Source organism: Chrysochloris asiatica, unplaced genomic scaffold (genome assembly GCF_000296735.1).
Source record: "Chrysochloris asiatica unplaced genomic scaffold, ChrAsi1.0 scaffold00075, whole genome shotgun sequence".
In the NCBI taxonomy this organism is placed as follows: Eukaryota; Metazoa; Chordata; class Mammalia; order Afrosoricida; family Chrysochloridae; genus Chrysochloris; species Chrysochloris asiatica.
The window spans coordinates 12757475-12778986 of record NW_006408593.1 but is presented as its reverse complement, the minus strand read 5'-3'; the positions used below and the strand labels follow the sequence as shown (position 1 = coordinate 12778986).

The 21512-nt window shown below is 45.8% G+C and overlaps 1 protein-coding gene across 1 annotated transcript in view; it reads left to right on the top strand.

Moving 5' to 3' along the window:
• LRP4 (low density lipoprotein receptor-related protein 4) overlaps window positions 1–21512 on the top strand; it is a 72407-nt gene that overhangs the window by 33483 nt on the left and 17412 nt on the right. Inside the window, exons 15-31 of the mRNA XM_006865129.1 lie at window positions 1569–1786; window positions 1916–2092; window positions 4138–4260; window positions 6246–6454; window positions 6629–6710; window positions 7659–7764; window positions 8601–8802; window positions 10571–10760; window positions 10848–10979; window positions 13814–13954; window positions 14267–14353; window positions 14457–14628; window positions 16260–16422; window positions 16544–16769; window positions 17104–17407; window positions 18971–19189; window positions 19348–19482. Coding sequence (XP_006865191.1) covers window positions 1569–1786; window positions 1916–2092; window positions 4138–4260; window positions 6246–6454; window positions 6629–6710; window positions 7659–7764; window positions 8601–8802; window positions 10571–10760; window positions 10848–10979; window positions 13814–13954; window positions 14267–14353; window positions 14457–14628; window positions 16260–16422; window positions 16544–16769; window positions 17104–17407; window positions 18971–19189; window positions 19348–19482 — 2886 coding nt within the window. The remainder of the gene's footprint in view (window positions 1–1568; window positions 1787–1915; window positions 2093–4137; window positions 4261–6245; window positions 6455–6628; window positions 6711–7658; window positions 7765–8600; window positions 8803–10570; window positions 10761–10847; window positions 10980–13813; window positions 13955–14266; window positions 14354–14456; window positions 14629–16259; window positions 16423–16543; window positions 16770–17103; window positions 17408–18970; window positions 19190–19347; window positions 19483–21512) is intronic.

The window sequence follows — 21512 nt, the reverse complement described above, 5'->3', positions numbered from 1 at the left end:
GTTTTTCTTCATAGAACCCAGCTTCTCGTATTATTTGCTCAGCATATGGGTTGAATAAGTATGGTGAAAGAATGCAACCTTGTTGCACACCTTTTTAAATTTTAAAACATTCAGTGTTCCCATGCTCTGTTCGAACAACTGCTTCTTGGATTCCTCATGAGCACAGTTAAGTGTTCTGGAATACTCATACTTCAAAATGTTGTCCATAGCTTGTCATGATCCACACAATCGAAAGCCTTTGTGTAGTCAATAAAGCACAGGTAAACATCTTTCTGATAATTTCTGCTTTCAGCCAAGCTCTATCGGACATCAGCAATGATATCCCTCATTCCACAGCCTCTTCTGAATCCGGCTTGAACTTCTGGAAGTTCTCTGTCAATGTATGGTTGTAGCCATTTCTGTATTACCTTTAGAAATGGCTACAACCATACATTGACAGAGAACTTCCAGAGGTTCAAGCTGGATTGACTCTGATCATAGTGAACCCAAAAACCAAACCCACTGCCACCGGGTCTGTTCTGACTCCTAGCAACCCCACAGGACAGAGTAGAACTGCTACCTTGGGTTTCCAAGAATAGAAATCTTTACAAGAGCAGACAGCCTCACCTTTCTCCCTCAGAGCAGCTGGTGTGTTCAAACTGCTGACCTTGCGAGTTACTAGCCCCACATGTAACCCACTCCACCCCCAGGAATCCTTGTGATCATAGTTGTTGTTGTTAAGTGCTGTTGAGTCAGTTCTCACTCATAACAACCCCTGATGGGGTTTCCGAGGTGAATGTGATCAGCTGACCTTGTGGTTCAAACTGTGACCTTGTAGTCTAGTGCTTATCCTACAGCACCACACCAGGACTCTATTGTTGCTGTAAAGTGCCATCTAGTCGGTTCCAATTCTTATTTACTCTATATAGGGTTTCCAAGGAGCAATTGGTGAATTTGAACCACTGACTTTGTGGTTCAAAACGACCTTGCAATCCAGTGCTTATCCTATGCACCACACCAGTACTTCATAGTAGGTACTTTTGGAAAATCACTAAATGAATAAATGCCCTGTCTAAAGACAAGTTAAATTAAAATGTATTTAATAAAAATAGTACTCTGGACTAATCAAAAAGCAAGCCCGGGTGATGCAGTGGTTAAAGCACCCAAAGGTAAACTAACAGGTTGGCGGTTCAAATCCACTAGCCAATCCATGGTAGAAAGATGTGGCAGTCTGCTTCCATAAAGATTTGTAGCCTTGGAAACCCTATGGGGGCAGTTCTGTTGTTAAGTGCCATCAAGTTGGTTCCGACCCATAGCAGCCCTGTATAGGGTTTCCGAGAAGTGACTGATGAGCTTGAGCCACCGACCTTGCAGTTCAAACCGGCTTTGCAGTCCAGAGCATTAGCCCGCAGCGCCACACCAGGACTCCTATATGTGTATGGTCACTGAGTTGGAATCGACCCAGTGGGTTTGGGTTGGGGCTAGACAGAATATATTACCTACTAGCTGGAATCATTTGGGTTGAATAGATAGAAGCCAGATGACTAACCTGCCCTCTGCTGCAACTGTTTCCTTTTCTCCCTCGCTAGTACCATCTACTGGACAGACTGGGGCAACACACCCCGCATCGAGGCCTCCAGCATGGATGGCTCTGGTCGTCGCATCATTGCCGATACCCATCTCTTCTGGCCCAACGGGCTCACCATCGACTATGCCGGGCACCGTATGTACTGGGTGGATGCTAAGCACCATGTCATCGAGAGGGCCAATCTGGACGGAAGTCACCGCAAGGCTGTCATTAGCCAGGGTGAGGCCCTTCTTCTGCTGTTCTCTCTCATTCTCCTTGTCCCGTCCCTGCCCCGGGAGACTTGCCAGAGGGTGATGTGTGTTCTGTGCAGGCCATGTGTGGACTGAGATCTTCCTGAACTTTCTCCAGGCCTCCCGCACCCCTTTGCCATCACAGTGTTTGAAGACAGCTTGTACTGGACAGACTGGCATACCAAGAGCATCAACAGTGCTAACAAGTTTACAGGCAAGAACCAGGAAATCATTCGCAACAAACTCCACTTCCCTATGGACATCCACACGTTGCACCCGCAGCGCCAGCCGCCAGGTAAAATACTGCTTGTTGTGTGAGCCAGAAAAGTCCGTGACTGATGTGGCCTCTGGTGCCCTTGAGGACCTTCCCTGCACCTGTCACAGTTGGTTGTCTTTGCTTCCGGCAGAAAAATTCAGGATTGACACTGACATTGGACTAACTCCCCCCTCTGCTGGACATTCAGAGTGTTAAAACATGGAGACTTACGAATGAGGAATTTGATTCAGTCAGCTTCACTGTTGTTAGGCGCCATCAAGTCAGTTCTGACTCATAGCAACCCTGTGTACAACACAGCAAAACACTGCCTGGCCCTCTACCATCCTCACATTTGTTATGTCTGAGCCCAGTGTTCATAGATACTGTGTCAGTCCATCTTGTTGAGGGTCTTCCTCTTTTTCGCTGACCATCTACTTTACCAACATGATGTCCTTCTTCAAGGACCGGTCAATCTGATAGCATGTCCAAAGTATGGGAGACAGAGTCTCACCATCCTCACTTCTAAGGAACATTCAAGCTGTACTTCTTCCAAGATATTTATTTGCTCTTCTAGCCCACCGAAAACCAAATCCACTGCCAATGAGTTGATTCCAACTTAGCAACCCTATAGGAACTGACTAGACGACACTTAACAACAACAACATACAGGGTTTCTAAGACTGCAGTTCTTTACAGAAGCAGGCCGCTTCATCTTCTTCCATGCAGCAGTTGGTAGATTTGAACCACCAACCTTGCGGTTAGCAGCCCAATGACTAACCCACCATGCCACCAGGCTGTTGTTCTTCTGTTTTTCTGACTACCTGTGGTATATTCAATATTCTTTATCAACACCTTAATTCCAAGCCATAATTTCTTCTTTGGTCTTTTTTATTCATCTTCCAGCTTCCACATGTATATGAAATAATTGAAAAGACCATGGTTTCTTAGGTGTACCTCAGTCCCCAAAGCGACATATTTGCTTTTTAACACTTTAAAAAGGTCTTTTGCTGCTGATTTGCCTGATAAAATGTTGTTAAATGCCATCAAATTGACTCCAACTCATAGCAACCCTGTATAGGGTTTCCTAGGAGTAGCTGGTGAGTTTGAACCACTGACCTTGTGGGTAACAGTCCAGTGCTTATCCTATAATACCACACCAGAACTCCAGTACAATAATGCATCATTTAATTTCCTGACTTCTGATTCCATGGGCATTGATTGTGTGAATCCAGAGGAAAAGTTTTTCGTGGTGTTGCTTATTGGTCCAGCTTAGAGAATTTTTGTTTTATTTGTGTTAAGTTATAATCTGTGGCACTGTAGGTTAATGCGCCAGACTGCAAAGCCATTTGAACTGCAAGGTTGGTGGTTCAAGCTCACCAGCTGCTCCTCAGAAACTCTATTCAGGGTCGCTATGGGTCGGAACCAACTCAATGGCACTTAACAACAGCAACATAATCCATACTGAAAGTTACAGGCTTTGATCTTCATCAATAAAGGCTTCGAGTTCTCTTTTCAGCTTCACTGTTTCTAGCTAATTCATGTAAATATTTATAGGGCATCTTCTATGAGTCAAGTACTTACTGGACTACCAGTTGGGGCGATACAAACTATAATAAGACAAAGTTTCTGCCTTCAGGGAGCTTAAACAAAACAAAACCTATTGCTGTCTGGTTGGTTCCAATTTATAGCAGCGCCATAGAACAGAGTAGAACTGCCCTATAGGGTTTCCAAGGCTGTAGCCATTATGGAAGCAGACTACCATAACTTTCCCCCACATGGCGACTGGTGGGTTCCTTTTCAGGGAGTTGACACCCTAGCTGGTGGCTCTGTTGGACAAGCACTGGATTGCTAACCACAGCAGCTCACCAAACCCACCAACCACTCCTCGGGAGAAAGAGGAGGTTTTTTGCTCCTTCAAAGATTTTTTTCAGCTTTGAAAACTCTATACAGGGTCACTGTGAGTGAACCAACTCAACAGTAACAGACAACAAACACTGTAGCTAAACCCCTATTCCTTAGCATGGAGTCCACTTTTGTAAACCTTGTGTCTTACCTGATCCTCTTGCTTTGGTCTTGTTGAGCAGGGAAAAACCGTTGTGGGGACAACAATGGAGGCTGCACCCACCTGTGTCTACCCAGTGGCCACAACTATACCTGTGCCTGCCCCACTGGTTTCCGCAAGATCAGCAGCTACGCCTGTGCCCAGAGTAAGTGGGTCTGGGCACCAGCCTTGATGAGGGTGGGTGGAAGGAATAAAGAGCAGGAGTTTGAGGGATTGCCTGATGCGAGGAAGCACCGGGCCCAGGGGACTCCTGTGTCAAAGCTGAGGGCTTCACTGTATTTGCTAAAGGCTTAGTAGCTTCAGTTGAGTATGTATGCCTGCATCCAGCTTGTTTAATATCACTAGGTAGGGTGCTTTGTCTATAGGCAACAAGAGGGTACCAGCCCCTTATAGAAAGAACTGAAGGGGGTTTGGTAGGAGTGGTTTCCTACCCTTCACCTCTAGCCTTACCCTGTTGAAGCCTTTCTTCAGCCCCTACACTAGGGAGCTAAAATTAGAGTCCCTGATGATGCCCTGTATACACAGAAAAATACCAAGCCTGTTTCCATCAAGTCAATTCTAACTCATGGCGACCCCACGTGACAGAGTCGAGCTGCTGTGTAGGATTTCCTCACTTGTAATCTTCGCTGAAGCAGATTGCCATGCCTTTGTCCTGCAGAGCCGCTGGGTAGGTTTGAACCACCAGCCAACCTTCAAGTTAACAGCCCATCACAAACCACTTGTGCTATCCAGGAGCCATTCTGTTACTAGCCCAAACCAAACCCCCGGCCATCGAGTTCATTCTGACTCATGGTGACCCTGTATGGAATGGTCAGGGCTGTAAATCTTTACAAGAGCAAAAAGCCTCACTCTTCTCTCACAGACTGGCTGATGGGCTTGAATTGCAGACATTATGGTTAGCAGTCTAGTACTTATCCTATAGTGCCACTAGGGCTCCTGTTTATATAAGCCTTAGATGACTAGGTGTCTAACAAGTGAAAACACAATGTGATGCCCTGTCTGCTGGGCTCTGCCTGAGCAGCTGCTTTGGCCTTCTTTGGGCTCCTGCAGATATTTCCTGAGAATAGTCCCCAGAGGAGTGCAAGGGACATGAAGTAATTCCCTGCACGTTATCAGCAGTTCTTACACCATTGCTGTGTACCCGGCTGGCCCTTTTATCCCTGGTTAAAATCAAATTCTTATGGGATCTGGGTTCTTTCCAGAGAATGAAATTTAGACATATTGTTTTCATTCTTATTTCATGCTCTTGAGTGTCCCCACACACACACACACATTCCTTTGTGCCCAGCTCTTCCCATATTGTTGGTGAGATATAGGAGGTTTTTCCAGAAGTTTCCCCATAAGGCTTTCCCATAGATTGGAAGAAGATAGTTGGTAACGTTAGGCAGGAGTGCCTTTCCAGGAAGGAAAATGTGCTGGGGAAATAGACCAGGGTGGAGGCAGGGGATAGTGTATAGGGGAGTGACCAGAGTTACAGTTCTGCAGTCAGTCAGAATTCAAGTTCCAGCTCTGTTACTTTGTAGCCAAGGTATACAACTTAACCTGTGTGAGCCTCAGGGGTGCTCATCTAAAATGCAGGAACAAGAATAGCTTGTATCTCAAATGATTAGTGTAAGGGTAAAAGAGAGCAGGCAATAAAAGCACCGACTTCAGTGTCTGGCGAGGAAGATGTGCTCAGTTCACAGTAGCCATTGGCCCCATTCCAGCAGAGAAGAGCAAGAGAAAAGACTTTAGATGATGAATGGGGCAGCTAATGCCTAAAACAGTCATGGAAATCAGAGAAGTAGTGAGGGGCTGGGGAGATGGTGATCGGCCAGTGCACTGGAGGAGGTGGAGAAAAAGTAGGAGAGTAGGAGGAGAGGGAAGTTAACATGAGAGCGAATAGACTCTTAAACAGGATGCCCCTCTGGGCTCTGGATAGAACCCATATCCATTTGATCCCAAACTCTGATTCTGCCAGCCTGGGTGGCCCAGAGCTCAAAGTGGGTCTACCGTGTGAATGTTAGGGGGCAAAGGGCACCAGATCCCAGGAAATGTGATGAACCAGATGTCACGCAGGTGAGCGTCTGTGTCTGTCACTATTATTGGATTTAGAGCATTAAAAGGAGACCCCTTTCGGCCTTTGATCAGGTCTTGACAAGTTCCTGCTTTTTGCCCGAAGGATGGACATCCGTCGGATCAGCTTCGACACTGAGGACCTGTCCGACGATGTCATCCCACTGGCTGACGTGCGCAGTGCTGTGGCCCTTGACTGGGACTCCCGGGATGACCACGTATACTGGACAGATGTCAGCACTGACACCATCAGCAGGGCCAAGTGGGATGGAACAGGACAGGAGGTAGGGCCCAGTGTGGGCCCAGCCCCTTGGGGAGGACAGAGGTAGAGGGATAGATTCTTCCCTCTTCAGGGTAAGGGCTTCCTATGCCTTTGTCACCTTGGGAATTAGCTTAAGTTTGGGTCCCAGAGGTTGGGCAATAGTATACTTGGTGATAGAGTTTTGTTTCCTGTGCAGGTGGTAGTGGATACAAGCTTGGAGAGTCCTGCAGGTCTGGCCATTGATTGGATCACCAACAAGCTGTACTGGACAGATGCAGGTATGTGCGGGCCACCCTGGCCACTGTCATTGGTGCCTTACTTAAAACCTTGACTTCAGGTAAAAGGGACTTGATGCTTCTCCTAAGCAGCTTCTGCCTTGGCCTTAAGTCCTTGGTAGGTCAGGAGTGATGGGGCTGCTGCAGAGCCGAAAGGAGAAGCTTACACGTGAGGGTTTGGCATTTGTCAATCAAATAGCAGCTGTGTAGCTGCTGCTAGGGGATATTTTGAGACATTTCAGATGAGGAAGCTCTATTGTTGTTGTTGTTGTTGTTAAGTGCCATCGAGTCGGTTCCGACCGATAACGACCCTGTACAGGGTTTCCGAGGGTATAAATCTTTACGGGAGTAGAAAGCCTCATATTTCTCCCGCGGAGTGGCTGGTAGTTTCGAACCGCTGACCTTTAGGTTCGCAGCCCAATTTGTAACCACTACGCTACCTATAGCTGTGTTTTTTTCTTCCATCCTATCTGAATATAACAGTCATCTTCTGTTAACCAGATGGGTGTGGAAGGCAAGAAGAGTGCTTCATACCAGTGCTACTCAAAGTGTGGTTCGTAGATCAGCAGCAGCAGCAGCATCACCTGGGAACTTGTTCAAAATGCAAATCCTTGGGCCCCACCCGAAACCTACTGAAACAGAATCTATGGGGGTCAGCTTCAGGAATCTGTATTTTAACAGGCTCTCTTGATTTTTTAATGCACACTACAGTTTGAGAAACATTGTCTTAAATTACAGGGCAGAGCTGGTCACTTTGGTTGGGGAAGCCTTGCTCTTCCAAGAAATGACACTCATTTCTTCTCACAAGTCAGTCAACTAATTACCCATTATGCCACCGTCACCAAATATCTACTGAGCATCTGGGGCATGCCAGTCTTCATGCTGGGCAAGGAAGGCAAGAGTGTGAATGAGTTAAGACCAGAGTGAACATCTGAGTCGTCTTCTTGGTAGGTACGGACCGGATTGAAGTGGCCAACACAGATGGCAGCATGCGGACAGTACTCATCTGGGAGAACCTTGATCGTCCCCGGGACATAGTGGTCGAACCCATGGGCGGGTGAGCACCTGCCCCTTGAAATAAGTTCTCCTCACCCCCTAGACCTGAATACTAGACGGGAACATGGCAACTAGGGAAACCGATTAGATAGATCTTATGGACACTCCAAGGAACAGAGCCTATTTCTTCTGTGAGCAAAGAAATCGCTTCATCTTGTTTTTTTTTTGGTCAGCTTACAAAAAATAACTCATTGTAAAAACAAAAAATCTAATTTATAGAAAGTGAAAAGTCCTCTATAATCTTACTCTCCAGTAATAACCACTGCTAACAGTATAGGAAACTCTTTCTAGATTTTCTTTTATTGTTGTTGTTATTAAATGCCATCGAGTCAGTTCCAACCCATAGCAACCCTGCATAGGGTTTTCAGGGAGCTTTGTGATTCCAACTAACTTTGCAGTGCAGCGCATGAATCCACAGCGCCACACATATTTGTTACTGGTAGTGGTTTGGGTTTTATTAAAAAATGGCTTCCTATTTTGTCTTTATTTTTAAATTTTTCATTATATAGCTCTGATATTTTTTCATGTGATGATATATATCCATCTTGTCCTTAATGCTTATAGAGTAGTCTGTTATATTTTTGTGTCATAATTATTCAACCCATCTAGTCAAGCAAACCTTTCTACTTTCTGTCTTCAGTTGCTCTCTTTCTTTATATTTCCCTGTAGGCCTTCATTGCTGAGTACCCCTTTAGCAATGGCTTCACTTAAGACCCTAGGGTAGCTTTTGACAGTGGTGAAGATAGAAGACCTTCAGAGAAAACTCTGAACCCAGGGATAAGGCTGGGCGCTGGGCAGTAACTGGACACTTGTAAGACCTCCCTTGCCTGTTCTCAGGTACATGTATTGGACTGACTGGGGCGCAAGTCCCAAGATCGAACGAGCTGGCATGGATGCCTCGGGCCGGCAGGTCATCATCTCTTCTAATCTGACCTGGCCTAATGGACTGGCCATTGACTACGGGTCCCAGCGGCTCTACTGGGCTGATGCTGGCATGAAGACAATTGAATTTGCTGGGCTGGATGGCAGCAAGAGGAAGGTAAGAGTGGTACCCAGACATCCTCCCACAGAATCGCATTTTGAGCTCTTGACCACAGCCCTGACAGTTTCCGGTCAGCACTCACTAGCTGGCAGATGACAGGAATTAGGAAGACATAGGGCTTATGGGACAAGACTTGCATGGGGGTGGGTGGCTGTTTCTGAAGCTGTAAATCTTTACGGGAGCAGAAAACCTCATCTTTCTCCAAAGGAGCACCAGGTAGATTCAAACTACTGACCTTATGGTTTTCAGCTCAGCTTGTTATCCATTATATTACCATGGTGCCTTAGCCAGCATGTTACCATTGTTATTTTCTAAGTGCCGTCTAGTCAATTGTGACTCAGAGCAACCCTGTGTAAGGTTTCTGAGGAGCATTTGGTGGGATTGAACCACTAATCCAGTGCTGATCCTACAGTGCCACACCAGGAATCCTTAACCATCATAACTAATGCTAATTAATTACCAACTGCATACTGAACCCATGATATATGAGGGCTTCAACAGTTTGTGGAAAAATTCTCTTAATTCCATTTTTCCATGAACTTTTTTGAAAACTTCTCACATTTGTTTTTGTTATTGTTTATTTTGTTATAATTTTAAACTTACGGAAAAGTGGCAAAAAGAACAAATAACACTTGCCACATTTGCTCGGTCGTTCTCATTTGTTCTGTGTGTGAGTATGTGTATAATTGTTCTTCTGAGTCATCTGAGATCAAGCTGGAGATATCCTGCCCCTTGACCTCAAAATATTTCAATGCATATATCCTAAGAATAGGATATTGTCCTACATAACTGCAATATAGTGATCAAAATCAAGGAATTTGACACTGATACGATATGACTCTCTAATCGACAGTCCGTATTCAATTTCACTACTGGTTGTCCTGGTATGCCCTTAATCACTTTTCATTTTTGGGCCAAAATGCAATTCAGGATCACTGACTGTGTTTCATAGTCAGGTCTCTTTAAAGTCTAATCTCAAACCCTTCCACAGCCTTTCTGTTTCTTTCCTGACTTTTGCATTTTTATTGTAAAGGTAGAGTGCCCCTCAATGTGGATTTGTCCAGTGTTTGGGAAGGATTTTGCATAAATTAAGCCCTGTTTTACACTCCCAGTGTATCTCGTTCATAGGCGTATGATGTTGGCATGTCCCATTATTGGTGATGTTAATTTTGATTGCTGGGTCTAAAGTAGCATCCATTGAAAAGTTGCTATTTTTCCTTTTGTAAATACTAAACAATTGATGGTTACAACAATGGACTCAAGCAGCAACAGGGAAGGGATAACACCAACACATCATCCTGTTAAACTTACAATCATTATGAGTAGTTGCAATTGACTTAACAGCACCTACCAACAGTAACAGCTTCCTGGTGTGATGCTGTGGGATAAAGCGCTGGACTGCAAGGTCGGTTTGAGCCACAAGGTTGGCGGATCAAATTCACCAGCCACTCCTTGAAAACCCTATACAGGTTGCTATGAGTTGGAACCAACTTGACAGCACTTAACAACAACAACAACAAGCAATTTGTCGAGAAACACCTTAAGACTTTGTAAATCACCTATAATCTTTTTTAATCCTCACACAATCTTAAGAACTAGACACTACCACAATCGTATCTCAGATTGGTAACCGAGGTGCAAGGAGATTTCGTAACTAGCCCTTGCTTGGGCAGCAGTGGCAGACTTGAGTTCTGAACTGCTGACCACTGCTCTGTACTGTTGAACTTTCCTGGGGGGTATGACACAAGTGCTGTGGCCCCGGCAGGTGCTGATCGGAAGCCAGCTCCCCCATCCTTTCGGGCTGACTCTCTATGGAGAGCGTATTTATTGGACCGACTGGCAAACCAAGAGCATCCAGAGTGCCGACCGGCTGACAGGGCTGGACCGGGAGACCCTGCAGGAGAACTTGGAGAACCTCATGGACATCCATGTCTTCCACCGCCAACGCCCCCCAGGTGAGCAGCCTTGGCTTGTACCGGCTTCTTCTGGACCTTTCTGTGCCCTGGTTCTCCTTATTGATTTCTCTCTTTCTTTCTCCCCAGTGTCCACACCATGTGCACTGGAGAATGGTGGCTGCAGTCACCTGTGTCTTAGGTCCCCAAATCCCAGCGGCTTCAGCTGTACCTGCCCCACAGGCATCAACCTGCTGTCTGATGGGAAGACCTGTTCACCAGGTGAGTCTAAGCATCAGAGACCCGACTACAGTCTCTCCTTTTTTTTTTTTTTTTTTTTTAATGTTTTATTGTGATTTATGTGATATTGTGATTTATGTGATAGTTTACACGGGAGAACATTAGCTTTACATCCATCCTATTGTACATCGTTTCATTGCCATAGTTATAATCCCCTCCATGCATCATCAACCAACAAAAGTGTATACCCTGCAAGCCTGCTCCCTGGTCGTCAGCACACAGCCCCTCTCCCTCTCTGGGTCTAAAGTCCCCAGCTACTTCATCACTCCACGTCATCGTCTCTGCCTCCATCTCTGGTGTCACTGCTTCTCTGGGTAGGGTCCTGCTCTCCACTCTTCTCCCTTGATGGTCCCAGGGACCTCTCCTAGACTGCAAAGTCAATCACTCCCCTCCTTTTGCTACAAAGCATCTACCTTTACATTTACAACCCTTACAGTCAGTCCTGATAACAATTATTCACCATTGTACCACAAGAAACCTATCCACATCTCCTTTCATCAGTCCCACCCAGACAGATTGGATACTACTCAGTGGAGATTCTACCTTCGTCCACACCCTCTGGATCTAGGTTTCCTCTTGAAAGCTTGTAAGCCAGTCACTTCTTGCCTTTATTGTTGTTGATAAGTACCATGGAGTCGATTCATAGTGACCTTACACAGGGTTTCCGAGGCTATAAATCTTTACAGGAGCAGAAAACCTCATCTTTCTCCTGCAGAACGGCTGGTAGTTTCGAACCGCCGACCTTGAGGTTAACAGCCCGATTTGTAACCACTATGCTACCAGAGTGTGCCCCCCTCCCCCCATTTTGGGTAGCCAATGTCCAAGTTGCCCATCCCTGTCTGCTCTGTGTATGGAAAAGGGTGGGAATGATCCTTGCTGTAAGGATTTGTTCCCTCTTTTGAGCTACTGCATCCATAGGTGTAGGTCAAGTTCATCAAATTGTATCAGATTACTCTTTTTTCCCTCTTCTTTTTTTTTCTAGTTGAGCTCTGATCATCCAGTCATTGAAGCCACGTCAAGTGGGTATTATCTGCAAGTGTGGGTGTTCTCAGCCTCTCCTTGGCAGCTGAGTTCTAGTGTGCTCTGAGAAACCTTGTAGATCCTCGTACTTCTAGAGACTAGGAGGGAGACTGAGAGCTTTAAGAAAAGTGGGGAAGCTCAGGGGAGCAAGTGGACAAGGAGGCTGGAGGCAGGATCCAACAAGTCCATATGGTGACTTCGTGTATTTTAGGAAAAAGGTGCTCCTTTCTCAAGACATTTTGCTTTCATCTGCTGGAAAATTGTCATATTATACTGTTTTAGCTAGAACCAGACCCTTTACTTGCATCTGCCCTAAAGTTGTACTTGCAAAATCCGGAACCTGTGTCGGGCTAAGACCTTTTTGAGAAGGAAAATTCAAATATTTTCCACTAAATAGAAAGCAGTAGTAAAGTGGTAAGTGCTCCCTGTCAGAGTCAGGAAACTTGTAGACCTGGAAAAGCAAGGTAATTCCGTTGAGTTCCAGCTCACACCTGTTTCACTGTATAATAAATTTTAAAGTACATGATTCCTACAATGCAAATAGCATCTTCCTTGGATATGGCATCTTTGTTTGCATACAAGCTGTACAACTCATGTGGAAGCTTTAATTGGAGGCCTCCAAAAGCAGGCCTGATTGTCCAGATGTTGGAAGTTGAAGCTTCTTCCTAGAGAATGCTGTGTGTAAGCTGCATTTGAATCCTAACTTCCCAGGAATTTGGGATATCAGAGGACCTGTGAACACTGCTTCCCAAATTGTGGCTACATGCCTTTGTTGTTGTTACTTGCTTTGAGTTGGTTCTGACTCATAATGACCCTGTGTACCACAGAGTAAAACACTGCCTGGTCCTGTGACGTCTTCACAAGCACTGTCCTGTCCATTAGTGCAGCTACTGCATCAGTCCATCTCATTGAGGGTCTTCCTCATTTTGGTTTACCCTTTACTTTACCAAACATGATGTCCTTCTCGACTGCTCCCTTCTGACAACATGTCCAAAGTCCATGAGGCAAAATCTCACTTACCTCCCTTCTAAGGAGCACTCAAGCTGTACTTCTCCAGGACAGATTTGTCGGCTCTTCTGGCAGTCCTTGTTGTATTCAGTCTCTTTCACCAGCACCATAATTTAATTCAAAGGCATCAATTCTTCTCCAGTCTTCCTTATTCGTTGTTCAGCTTTCACATTATATGAGATGATTGAAAATATCATGGCTTGGGTAAGGTGCACCTTAGTCCTCAAAGTGATATCTTCATTTTTTAGCATTTTAAAAGGTCTTTTGCCTCAGGTTTGCCCAATGCAATACACTACATGCTGCTTCCATGGGCATTGATTGTGGATCCAAGCAAAATGAAATCCTTGACAACTTCAGTCTTTGCTGGGTTTATCATGATGTTGATTTTATTGATCCAGTTGTAAGGAGTTTTTGTTTTCTTTATGTTATAGTCTAATCCCTATTGAAGGCTTTCTTTTTTTCCAATTCTTAAGTGTCACAAAATGACAAAGGATTCTTCAAAGAGCTGCTTCCGCCATATTTAAAAAGCCCCCATTTATTGAGCTCTTTTTATGTTTGAGACCCTTTGCTAACTGCTTTGTGTACATGAGCTCTTTTGGTCCTTACTGCTACCCTGCAAATGTCCCCACTTTACGAATGAGAAACCTGAGGCCTAAATCATTTAAATTACTTGCCCAGGACCATGAGAAGCTAGCAGAGCCAGGACATGAACTTCAATCTACCTGACTCCAAATCCTCATAATGACTTCCTAGAGTGAGTGTCTGCTCTCCTCTCTCCACCTGTCCAGGTATGAACAGTTTCCTCATCTTCGCCAGGAGAATAGACATACGCATGGTCTCTCTGGACATCCCTTATTTTGCCGATGTGGTGGTGCCAATCAACATTACCATGAAGAACACCATTGCCATTGGAGTGGATCCCCAGGAAGGTCTGTCCAGCTCTCCCCTTTTCACCTGGCCATCTGTTCCTGCCCCACAGCAACCGCTATTCTCTTCCTCCACCTTTGCCCCCTTCTCAAAGCCTGGGGGATACCTGTTCTTTGGCATAGCCCTTGCCCCATCTCTACAGCACCCTCTCTTTGGTTGTGAATGCATAGCTTTGGATCCTTCATCTCCATCTCTGCCCAGAGCTCTCTTGCTATGGTATTTCTACATTTCTTGATTTCCTCGCTAGGGGGCACAGAGCTCTCTGACATGCTCTGGGGTCTCAGGGCATGAGGTAGCTGTGTATGTCTCTCCAGGAAAAGTATACTGGTCTGACAGTACGCTGCACAGGATCAGCCGTGCCAATCTGGATGGCTCACAGCAGGAGGATCTCATCACTGCGGGTGAGGCTTCCTCCTAGTCCCGGGACACCTGTCTGCTCCACAGCCGGGAAATAGCACATCTGTTTGAAGGCAGGAGCCAGTGTGCTCTCTTGACTTCCTGCAGGGCTACAAACCACAGATGGACTTGCCGTGGATGCCATTGGCCGGAAAGTCTACTGGACAGACACGGGCACCAATCGGATTGAAGTGGGCAACCTGGATGGGTCCATGCGGAAAGTGTTGGTGTGGCAGAACCTGGACAGCCCCCGGGCCATTGTACTGTACCATGAGATGGGGTGAGAGTCAGATCTGGGGCTCTGGACAGCAGGGCAGACTGGCTCAGCTGAACTATGGATGGACTGAAGGGTGGATAGTGGGGAGCAAGTATGCTTCAGGGGAGTCTTTGGACTGACTTCCATGCCCTACTCATTTCTTTCAGGGCAACGCTCTAGGGTAGAGATGAAAAGAATGAGCCTTAGAGTCAGAAAAGCAGGATTCAAATTCCTTCACCACTTATCAGCTACTTCACGTTGGACCCAGTGGCACTCTCCTTTCCCCCTTCCTCCTTTTTTCCTGTGGTTGTAGTTGTTGTTGTTGTTAAGTGCTATCGAGTCACTTCCAACTCACAGCAACCCTGTATAGGGTTTCTGAGAAGCGGCTTATGAGGTTGAACCATGGACCTTGTGGTTCAAACTGACCTTACAGTCCAGCGCATTAACCCGCAGCACCATACGTGCTGTCAAATAGATGTAGACTCATAGCAACCCCATATGACAGAGTAGAACCACCAAATAGGGTTTCCTGTGCTGTGATCTTTATAGAATAAGATTGCTAGGGCTTTCTCTCATGGAGCCACTGAGTTTGTACCACCAGTCTTTTGGTTAGCAGTTAAGCACTTAAGCATTGCACCACTACCAAACAACCAAACCCACTCGATTGCCGTTAAGTTGATTCCTACTCATAATGATCTATAGGACGGAATAGAACTGCCCTATAGTGTTTCCAAGACCGTGTGGCACTGTAAGATAATAAACCGAATCTCAAGGTCGGTTTGAGTAAGGTGGGCAGTTCAAACTCACCAGCTGCTCCTCAGAAACCCTATATTGAGTCACTGTGAGTCGAAACCGACTCAGTGGCTCTTTACAACAACTGTGTTCATGGATGCAGACTGCCACATCTTTCTCATGTGGAACGGCCGGTGGGTTCAAACGACAATCTTTCTATAACAGCTGAATGCTTAACCACTGTGTTTCCAGGGCTCTTTTCCTTGCAGTAAAAGTATCTATTACAGCACAATTTTTACATGTATAGCTCAGTGACATTGATTATGATCATCATGCTGAGTAACTATCAGCACTATCATTTTCCAAATGATTTTACCACCAGCAGGAAGCTCAGTGGCCCCCAAGAATGAACTCCCTTCTCCCCCTGCCCAACCTCTAATAACCACCAATGATCTTTGGTTTCTGCATATTTGCCTACTTCATATCAGTGAAATTATATAATATTTGCCCTAGCGTGACTGACTTACGTATTTCACAATGTTTCAAGTTCCATCCATGTTATGACAGCATGTGTCAGAACTTCATTTGTCTTTATGGTTGAGTGCTATTCCATTATATCTGTGGACCACAGTTTCGTTAAGTGATTCATCAGTTGATGGGTATTTTGGTGGTTTCTACTTTTGGCTACTGTGAATAGTGCCAGAATGAACATTGGTATGTTGGTATGGACCCAGGTTTTAACCTTTCTGATCCTCAGCATCCTTACCTAAGAAACAGAGGAAGTGGTGAAAATGCATAGTTGTGGTGCTTATGACGATTGAGATAATGCATGTAAGGTACCTTGCATAGTGTCCTGCACATTGTAAGTGCTCATGGTATAGGGTAGCTGCAGGTATAACTAGCTAGTACTCTTCCTTACCCAGGTTCATGTACTGGACAGACTGGGGGGAGAATGCCAAGTTAGAACGGTCCGGAATGGATGGCTCAGACCGCACCGTGCTCATCAATAACAACTTGGGCTGGCCCAATGGACTGACTGTGGACAAGGCCAGCTCCCAACTGCTCTGGGCTGATGCCCACACTGAGGTGAGTACCCTGCCCCTGCTGCTTCCTGGGAACCTAGGAAGATGGGAGAAGTCTGTTCTGGTGCTCCCCTAGGGCTCCTGGTCTACCAGTAGCCACATCAACTGCTCTCCTTCTTTTTCAGCGAATTGAGGCCGCTGACCTGAATGGTGCCAATCGGCACACACTGGTGTCACCTGTGCAGCATCCGTATGGCCTCACCCTGCTGGACTCCTATATCTACTGGACTGACTGGCAGACTCGAAGCATCCACCGTGCTGACAAGGGTACCGGCAGCAATGTCATCTTAGTGAGATCCAACCTGCCAGGCCTCATGGACATCCAGGCTGTGGACCGGGCACAGCCACTGGGTGAGAAGACCCCTGAGGCTGTGAGTCAGAGGCTCTGGCTTTCTGGGGGGTGTCTCAACTTCAGAGCTATCTATAGACCATAATCAGAGAGACAGGGACTCATCAAAATAGTGGGATCAGCTGTGTTTCCTCTGTGCATGGCTTGTACTGTCTCTGTATGATACTGTCACTTTCAAAGGACTCCTGGGGACACTTCTGTTTCTTCTCCTCATCCTTACCAAGCTTGAAGTCTGCCTCTTAGAATAGCAGGGTTATATGAAATTAGAACCTTTGCAAGATTCACCAGTCTTCCAGGCTATGTGGGAAAGCTTGTGGTTTTCTCTCTCATCACCAGGTTTTAACAAGTGCGGCTTGAAAAACGGTGGCTGCTCCCACCTCTGCTTGCCTCGACCTTCTGGCTTCTCCTGTGCCTGCCCCACTGGCATCCAGCTAAAGGGAGACGGGAAGACCTGTGATCCCTCTCCTGAGACCTACCTGCTCTTCTCCAGCCGTGGCTCCATCCGGCGTATCTCCCTGGACACCAGTGACCACACAGATGTGCACGTCCCTGTTCCTGAGCTCAACAATGTCATCTCCCTGGACTATGACAGTGTGGATGGAAAGGTCTATTACACAGATGTGTTCCTGGATGTTATCAGGTACCGCTGAAACCTCCAGTGAATACAGACTTGCCTCTGGTTCCTGAGGGGTCCTCTCCATGGACTTTGATGTTATTATTTGTTGTTAGGTTCCATTGAGTCACTTCCAATTCCTAGAGAGACCCTGTGTACAACAGAACGAAACACCGTCCAGCCCTGCACCGTTCTTGAGTCTGTTGCTGCTACCACTGTGTCAGTCCATCCCATTGAGGGTCTTCCTCTTTTTCACTGACCCTCTACTTTACCAAGCATGATGGACTTGGGTAGCGAGTCCGAATCCTGACTTGATTCACTTTGTAGTGTTATCACTTAGAGCAGATTTCCTAACTTTGGAAATCAGACTAATGACTTGGAACTTTCCACCCCTATCACTGGGCCTAAGAGTCTTATTGTTGTTAAGTGCCATCGAGTTGGTCATGTAGGACTCATTAATGAATAGGTTTTGTAGCTAAATCATGTATCTGAATTGTAATACAGGAGCAGTGCTGGTCATTGGTGCTGGTGGTCCCCAGATTTTTGGTGTGTTATGTGTTTCATTTTTATTATCCTTTAAACTGTGGGCCTCACACAGCTGAGGAAGGAGCCCTGCTGCTGAAATGGGTTAAGCATTTGTTTATTAACAGCAAAGTCAGTGGTTCAAACTTACCAACCATTCCACTGTAGAAAGAGGTGTCAGTCTGCTCCTGTAAAAATGTACTGTCCCAGAAACCATATGGAATAATTCTACTCTGGTCATGAGTCAGAATTGGCTTGATGGCAGTGGGCAGTTGTTTTAAAACAGATGAGGAATGTGATGCCCTACCACCATAAGAATATTTCCCATGGCAGAGAGTCTCCCATGGAAGATGGGTCAGGAGACGGTACGTTTCCCTTTGCTCTATCTGAGGCATGGAGTAGGATCTCTTGCTGGACAAAGGGAGACATCTGTCATTAAGAGAAGTCTGCCAGGTGACTGCAACATGCCCCCTATTCTGAGGTTGAGGTCACTGGTAAGTTTTGACAAATTCGTTTCTCTTATAATTGTCACCCAGTAAACCTATCTCCTCCTAAAGGTATATGGGAAATTATTAATATGTCTTCTGACAAGACATGGGTCTAAGCTCCCTCTATTTCCAGTTAGCAGGAAGCATTCTGTCCTCCTAAGAATTTATGGGAGCCCCGGATGGCATTAAGAGTTAAGTGCTCAACTACTAGCCAAAAGGTTGGTGGTTCGAACCCACCCAGAGGCACCACAAAATACAGGCCTAGTGATCTGCTTTCAAAAGGTCACAGCCTTGAAAGCTCTGTGGAGCACATTTCTTCAATGCATACATGAGGTCACCATGAGATGGAATTAATTCCATGGAAATTAACAAGAACAAAAATTCATTCTTTCATTCTGTAAATACTTTACTGAGTACTTATCACACTGGATGTGAGGATTGTTCTAACAGCTGTTTGGTTTTGACCCTTGTTAAGGTTAGCAAGATGGAGGTCCAGTTATGGGAAAACAGATGAAAAGGGGTCCTGTCTATTCCTGGGTAGTCTGGTTACTCATCTAACACTGACTTATTATATCCCAAGGCGAGCAGACCTGAATGGCAGCAACATGGAGACAGTGATCGGGCATGGGTTGAAGACCACCGATGGGCTGGCAGTGGACTGGGTGGCCAGGAACCTGTATTGGACAGATACGGGCCGAAACACCATTGAGGCATCAAGACTAGATGGTTCCTGCCGCAGAGTGCTCATCAACAACAGCCTCGATGAGCCCCGGGCCATTGCTGTGTTCCCCAGGAAGGGGTAAGTGGGTGGCAGCAGACACAAGATCCAGGGAAGACGGGCATATAGAAGTGAGGCCCCTGGAGGGTGTCCGTCAGATTGGTGGGAGCCCTGTGTTCTCTCAACCTCTGGGGGCCATCTTCCACTGCCTTTGTGATAATGGCACTGTTGTTTCTCAGGTACCTCTTCTGGACAGATTGGGGCCACATTGCCAAGATTGAGCGGGCAAACCTGGACGGGTCTGAGCGGAAGGTCCTCATCAACACAGACCTGGGCTGGCCCAATGGCCTTACCTTGGATTATGATACCCGCAGGTAGACATCCTGTCCCAAACAGCCTTTTAGAAATTGAGTGGATGGAGAGGGAAGTTGAGATTGAAGTAGTGAAAATTTTTCAAAAGAGAGTAAGTTTCTTTGTAGATGGGGAAAAGAAGGCAGTGAGGAAGACGGGGGTACATTTTTTTCAAACTTTTTATTGTGAATTGAACAGAGCACACTGTTTTACATTCAACGAGCCATACACTTTGCTTCATCTCGATTACAGTCCCCTCAGTGTAACATCACTTATCCCACCTCCTCCCTGTGTCCTCTGCTTCCATCCCCGTCTCCCTCCCACACCTCTGAATTTTGTCCTTAGCCAAATGCTGCCCTTAGATCTTGAATGGTTGGCCAGTCTAAGGTGTGCATACCTCACTACTGTTGTTGTTTCTTCTGTATACCTGTCTTTTGCTTGGCTGAAAATTGAGCCACAGGTGTTCAGTTCAGTTCCAGAACTAAAGGGTGACCAAGAGCCACAGTCTTGGGGTTCCAACAGTTTCTATTTGGTCAGTATGCCTGGTCTTCTTTGTAATTCTGATTTTCGTTCCACATTTTCTTCCACTATATCCAGGACCTTCCAATGTGATCCCTTTCAGAGCAATAGATAATGGTAGCTGGGCACCCTCTCATCTAGTTCATCTGGTCTCACAGTCATGGAGACTGATGTTCCTTCCCATGGTTCTTTAGTCCTTTAGACTAGTTGTTGCCAAGTATCTCCAATTTTCACCACTCTTCTTTCCTCTGCAAAGGAAGAAACCAATAGTTGCACCTTAGATGGCCATTCATGAACTTTTAATATCCCAGTCATTACCAATTAGGATTAGAACATTGTCAGTGTTGACTATGTTATGCCAGTTAACCATGGTGATTCCTGAGACATGGTTCTGAGCCTCAGGCCCAGCAAATCATTCCTTCAAGGTGTTTGGTAATGTCTAAGAGGTTTTCATAATTTTTACCTCCTGTGAACCTGGTAGTGCTGTATGATAAGCAATAGACTGCTAACCACAAGGTCAGCGATTCAAACCCACCAGCTACTTGTAGGAGAAAGATTAGGCTTTCTGCTCTGGTAAAGATTTACGGTTTTGGAAACCCTATACCAGGTTGCTATGAGTCGGAATTGACTCAAGGCACCACATTCATGGGTGTTTTTAGCAAAGCCTCTGTCAGACCTTCATATATTTGTGGGTATATTCCCTCTGTACCTTACACACCCATTCAGCCTTTGTATCTGTCCATGTATGTACCCACAGATCATGGTTATTACAGAATTGTGTATATAACAGTATTTACCTCTGTCCCCTTTAACTCTTACATTCTTCCCACTATGCTGCCAACCTTGATGAGGGAACATACTTAAAACAGGTTGCCTTATGCAGCCCCCAATCCACATGCAGATGGGTTTTGTTTGGCTGGTTGAAATGTTTTTAATTTGAGCGCTTTTGTTAACTGACATCAAGTTAGTTCCGACTCATAGAAACCTTGTATAGGATTTACTAGGAGTGGCTGATGAGTTTGAACCACTGACCTTATGATTAGCAGTCCAGTGTTTATCCTACAGTGTCAGAACAGGACTCCAGTAATATACTACTTTTGACTGGCTTAGGCACTGGCCAGGATACGAACCCAGAATCTCCTGTTAGATAAAAAAGCGCTTTAACCAACATTTTCTGGCTGGACCATGGCCTTACAGCCCCCTGTCCATTTACATATCTGATTCTTTGTATATATGTTACCTCCCTGGTGGCTTTAGGCATTGAAATTTGCAACTGGTAAACTAAAACCAAACCCACTGCCATTAAGTGGATTCTGACTCCTGGCAACCCTGTATAGCATTGCCAAGATTTTATCTTTGTGGAAACAGAAAACCTTTTTCTCCCACAGAATACCTAGTGGGTTTGAACTGTGGACCTTGCAGTTAGCAATCCAACTGCTGTTGTTGTTGTTGTCAGGTGCCATCGAGTCGGAACCGACTCATAGCGACCCCATGCACAGCAGAACGAAACAATGTCCGATCCTGGGCCAACCTC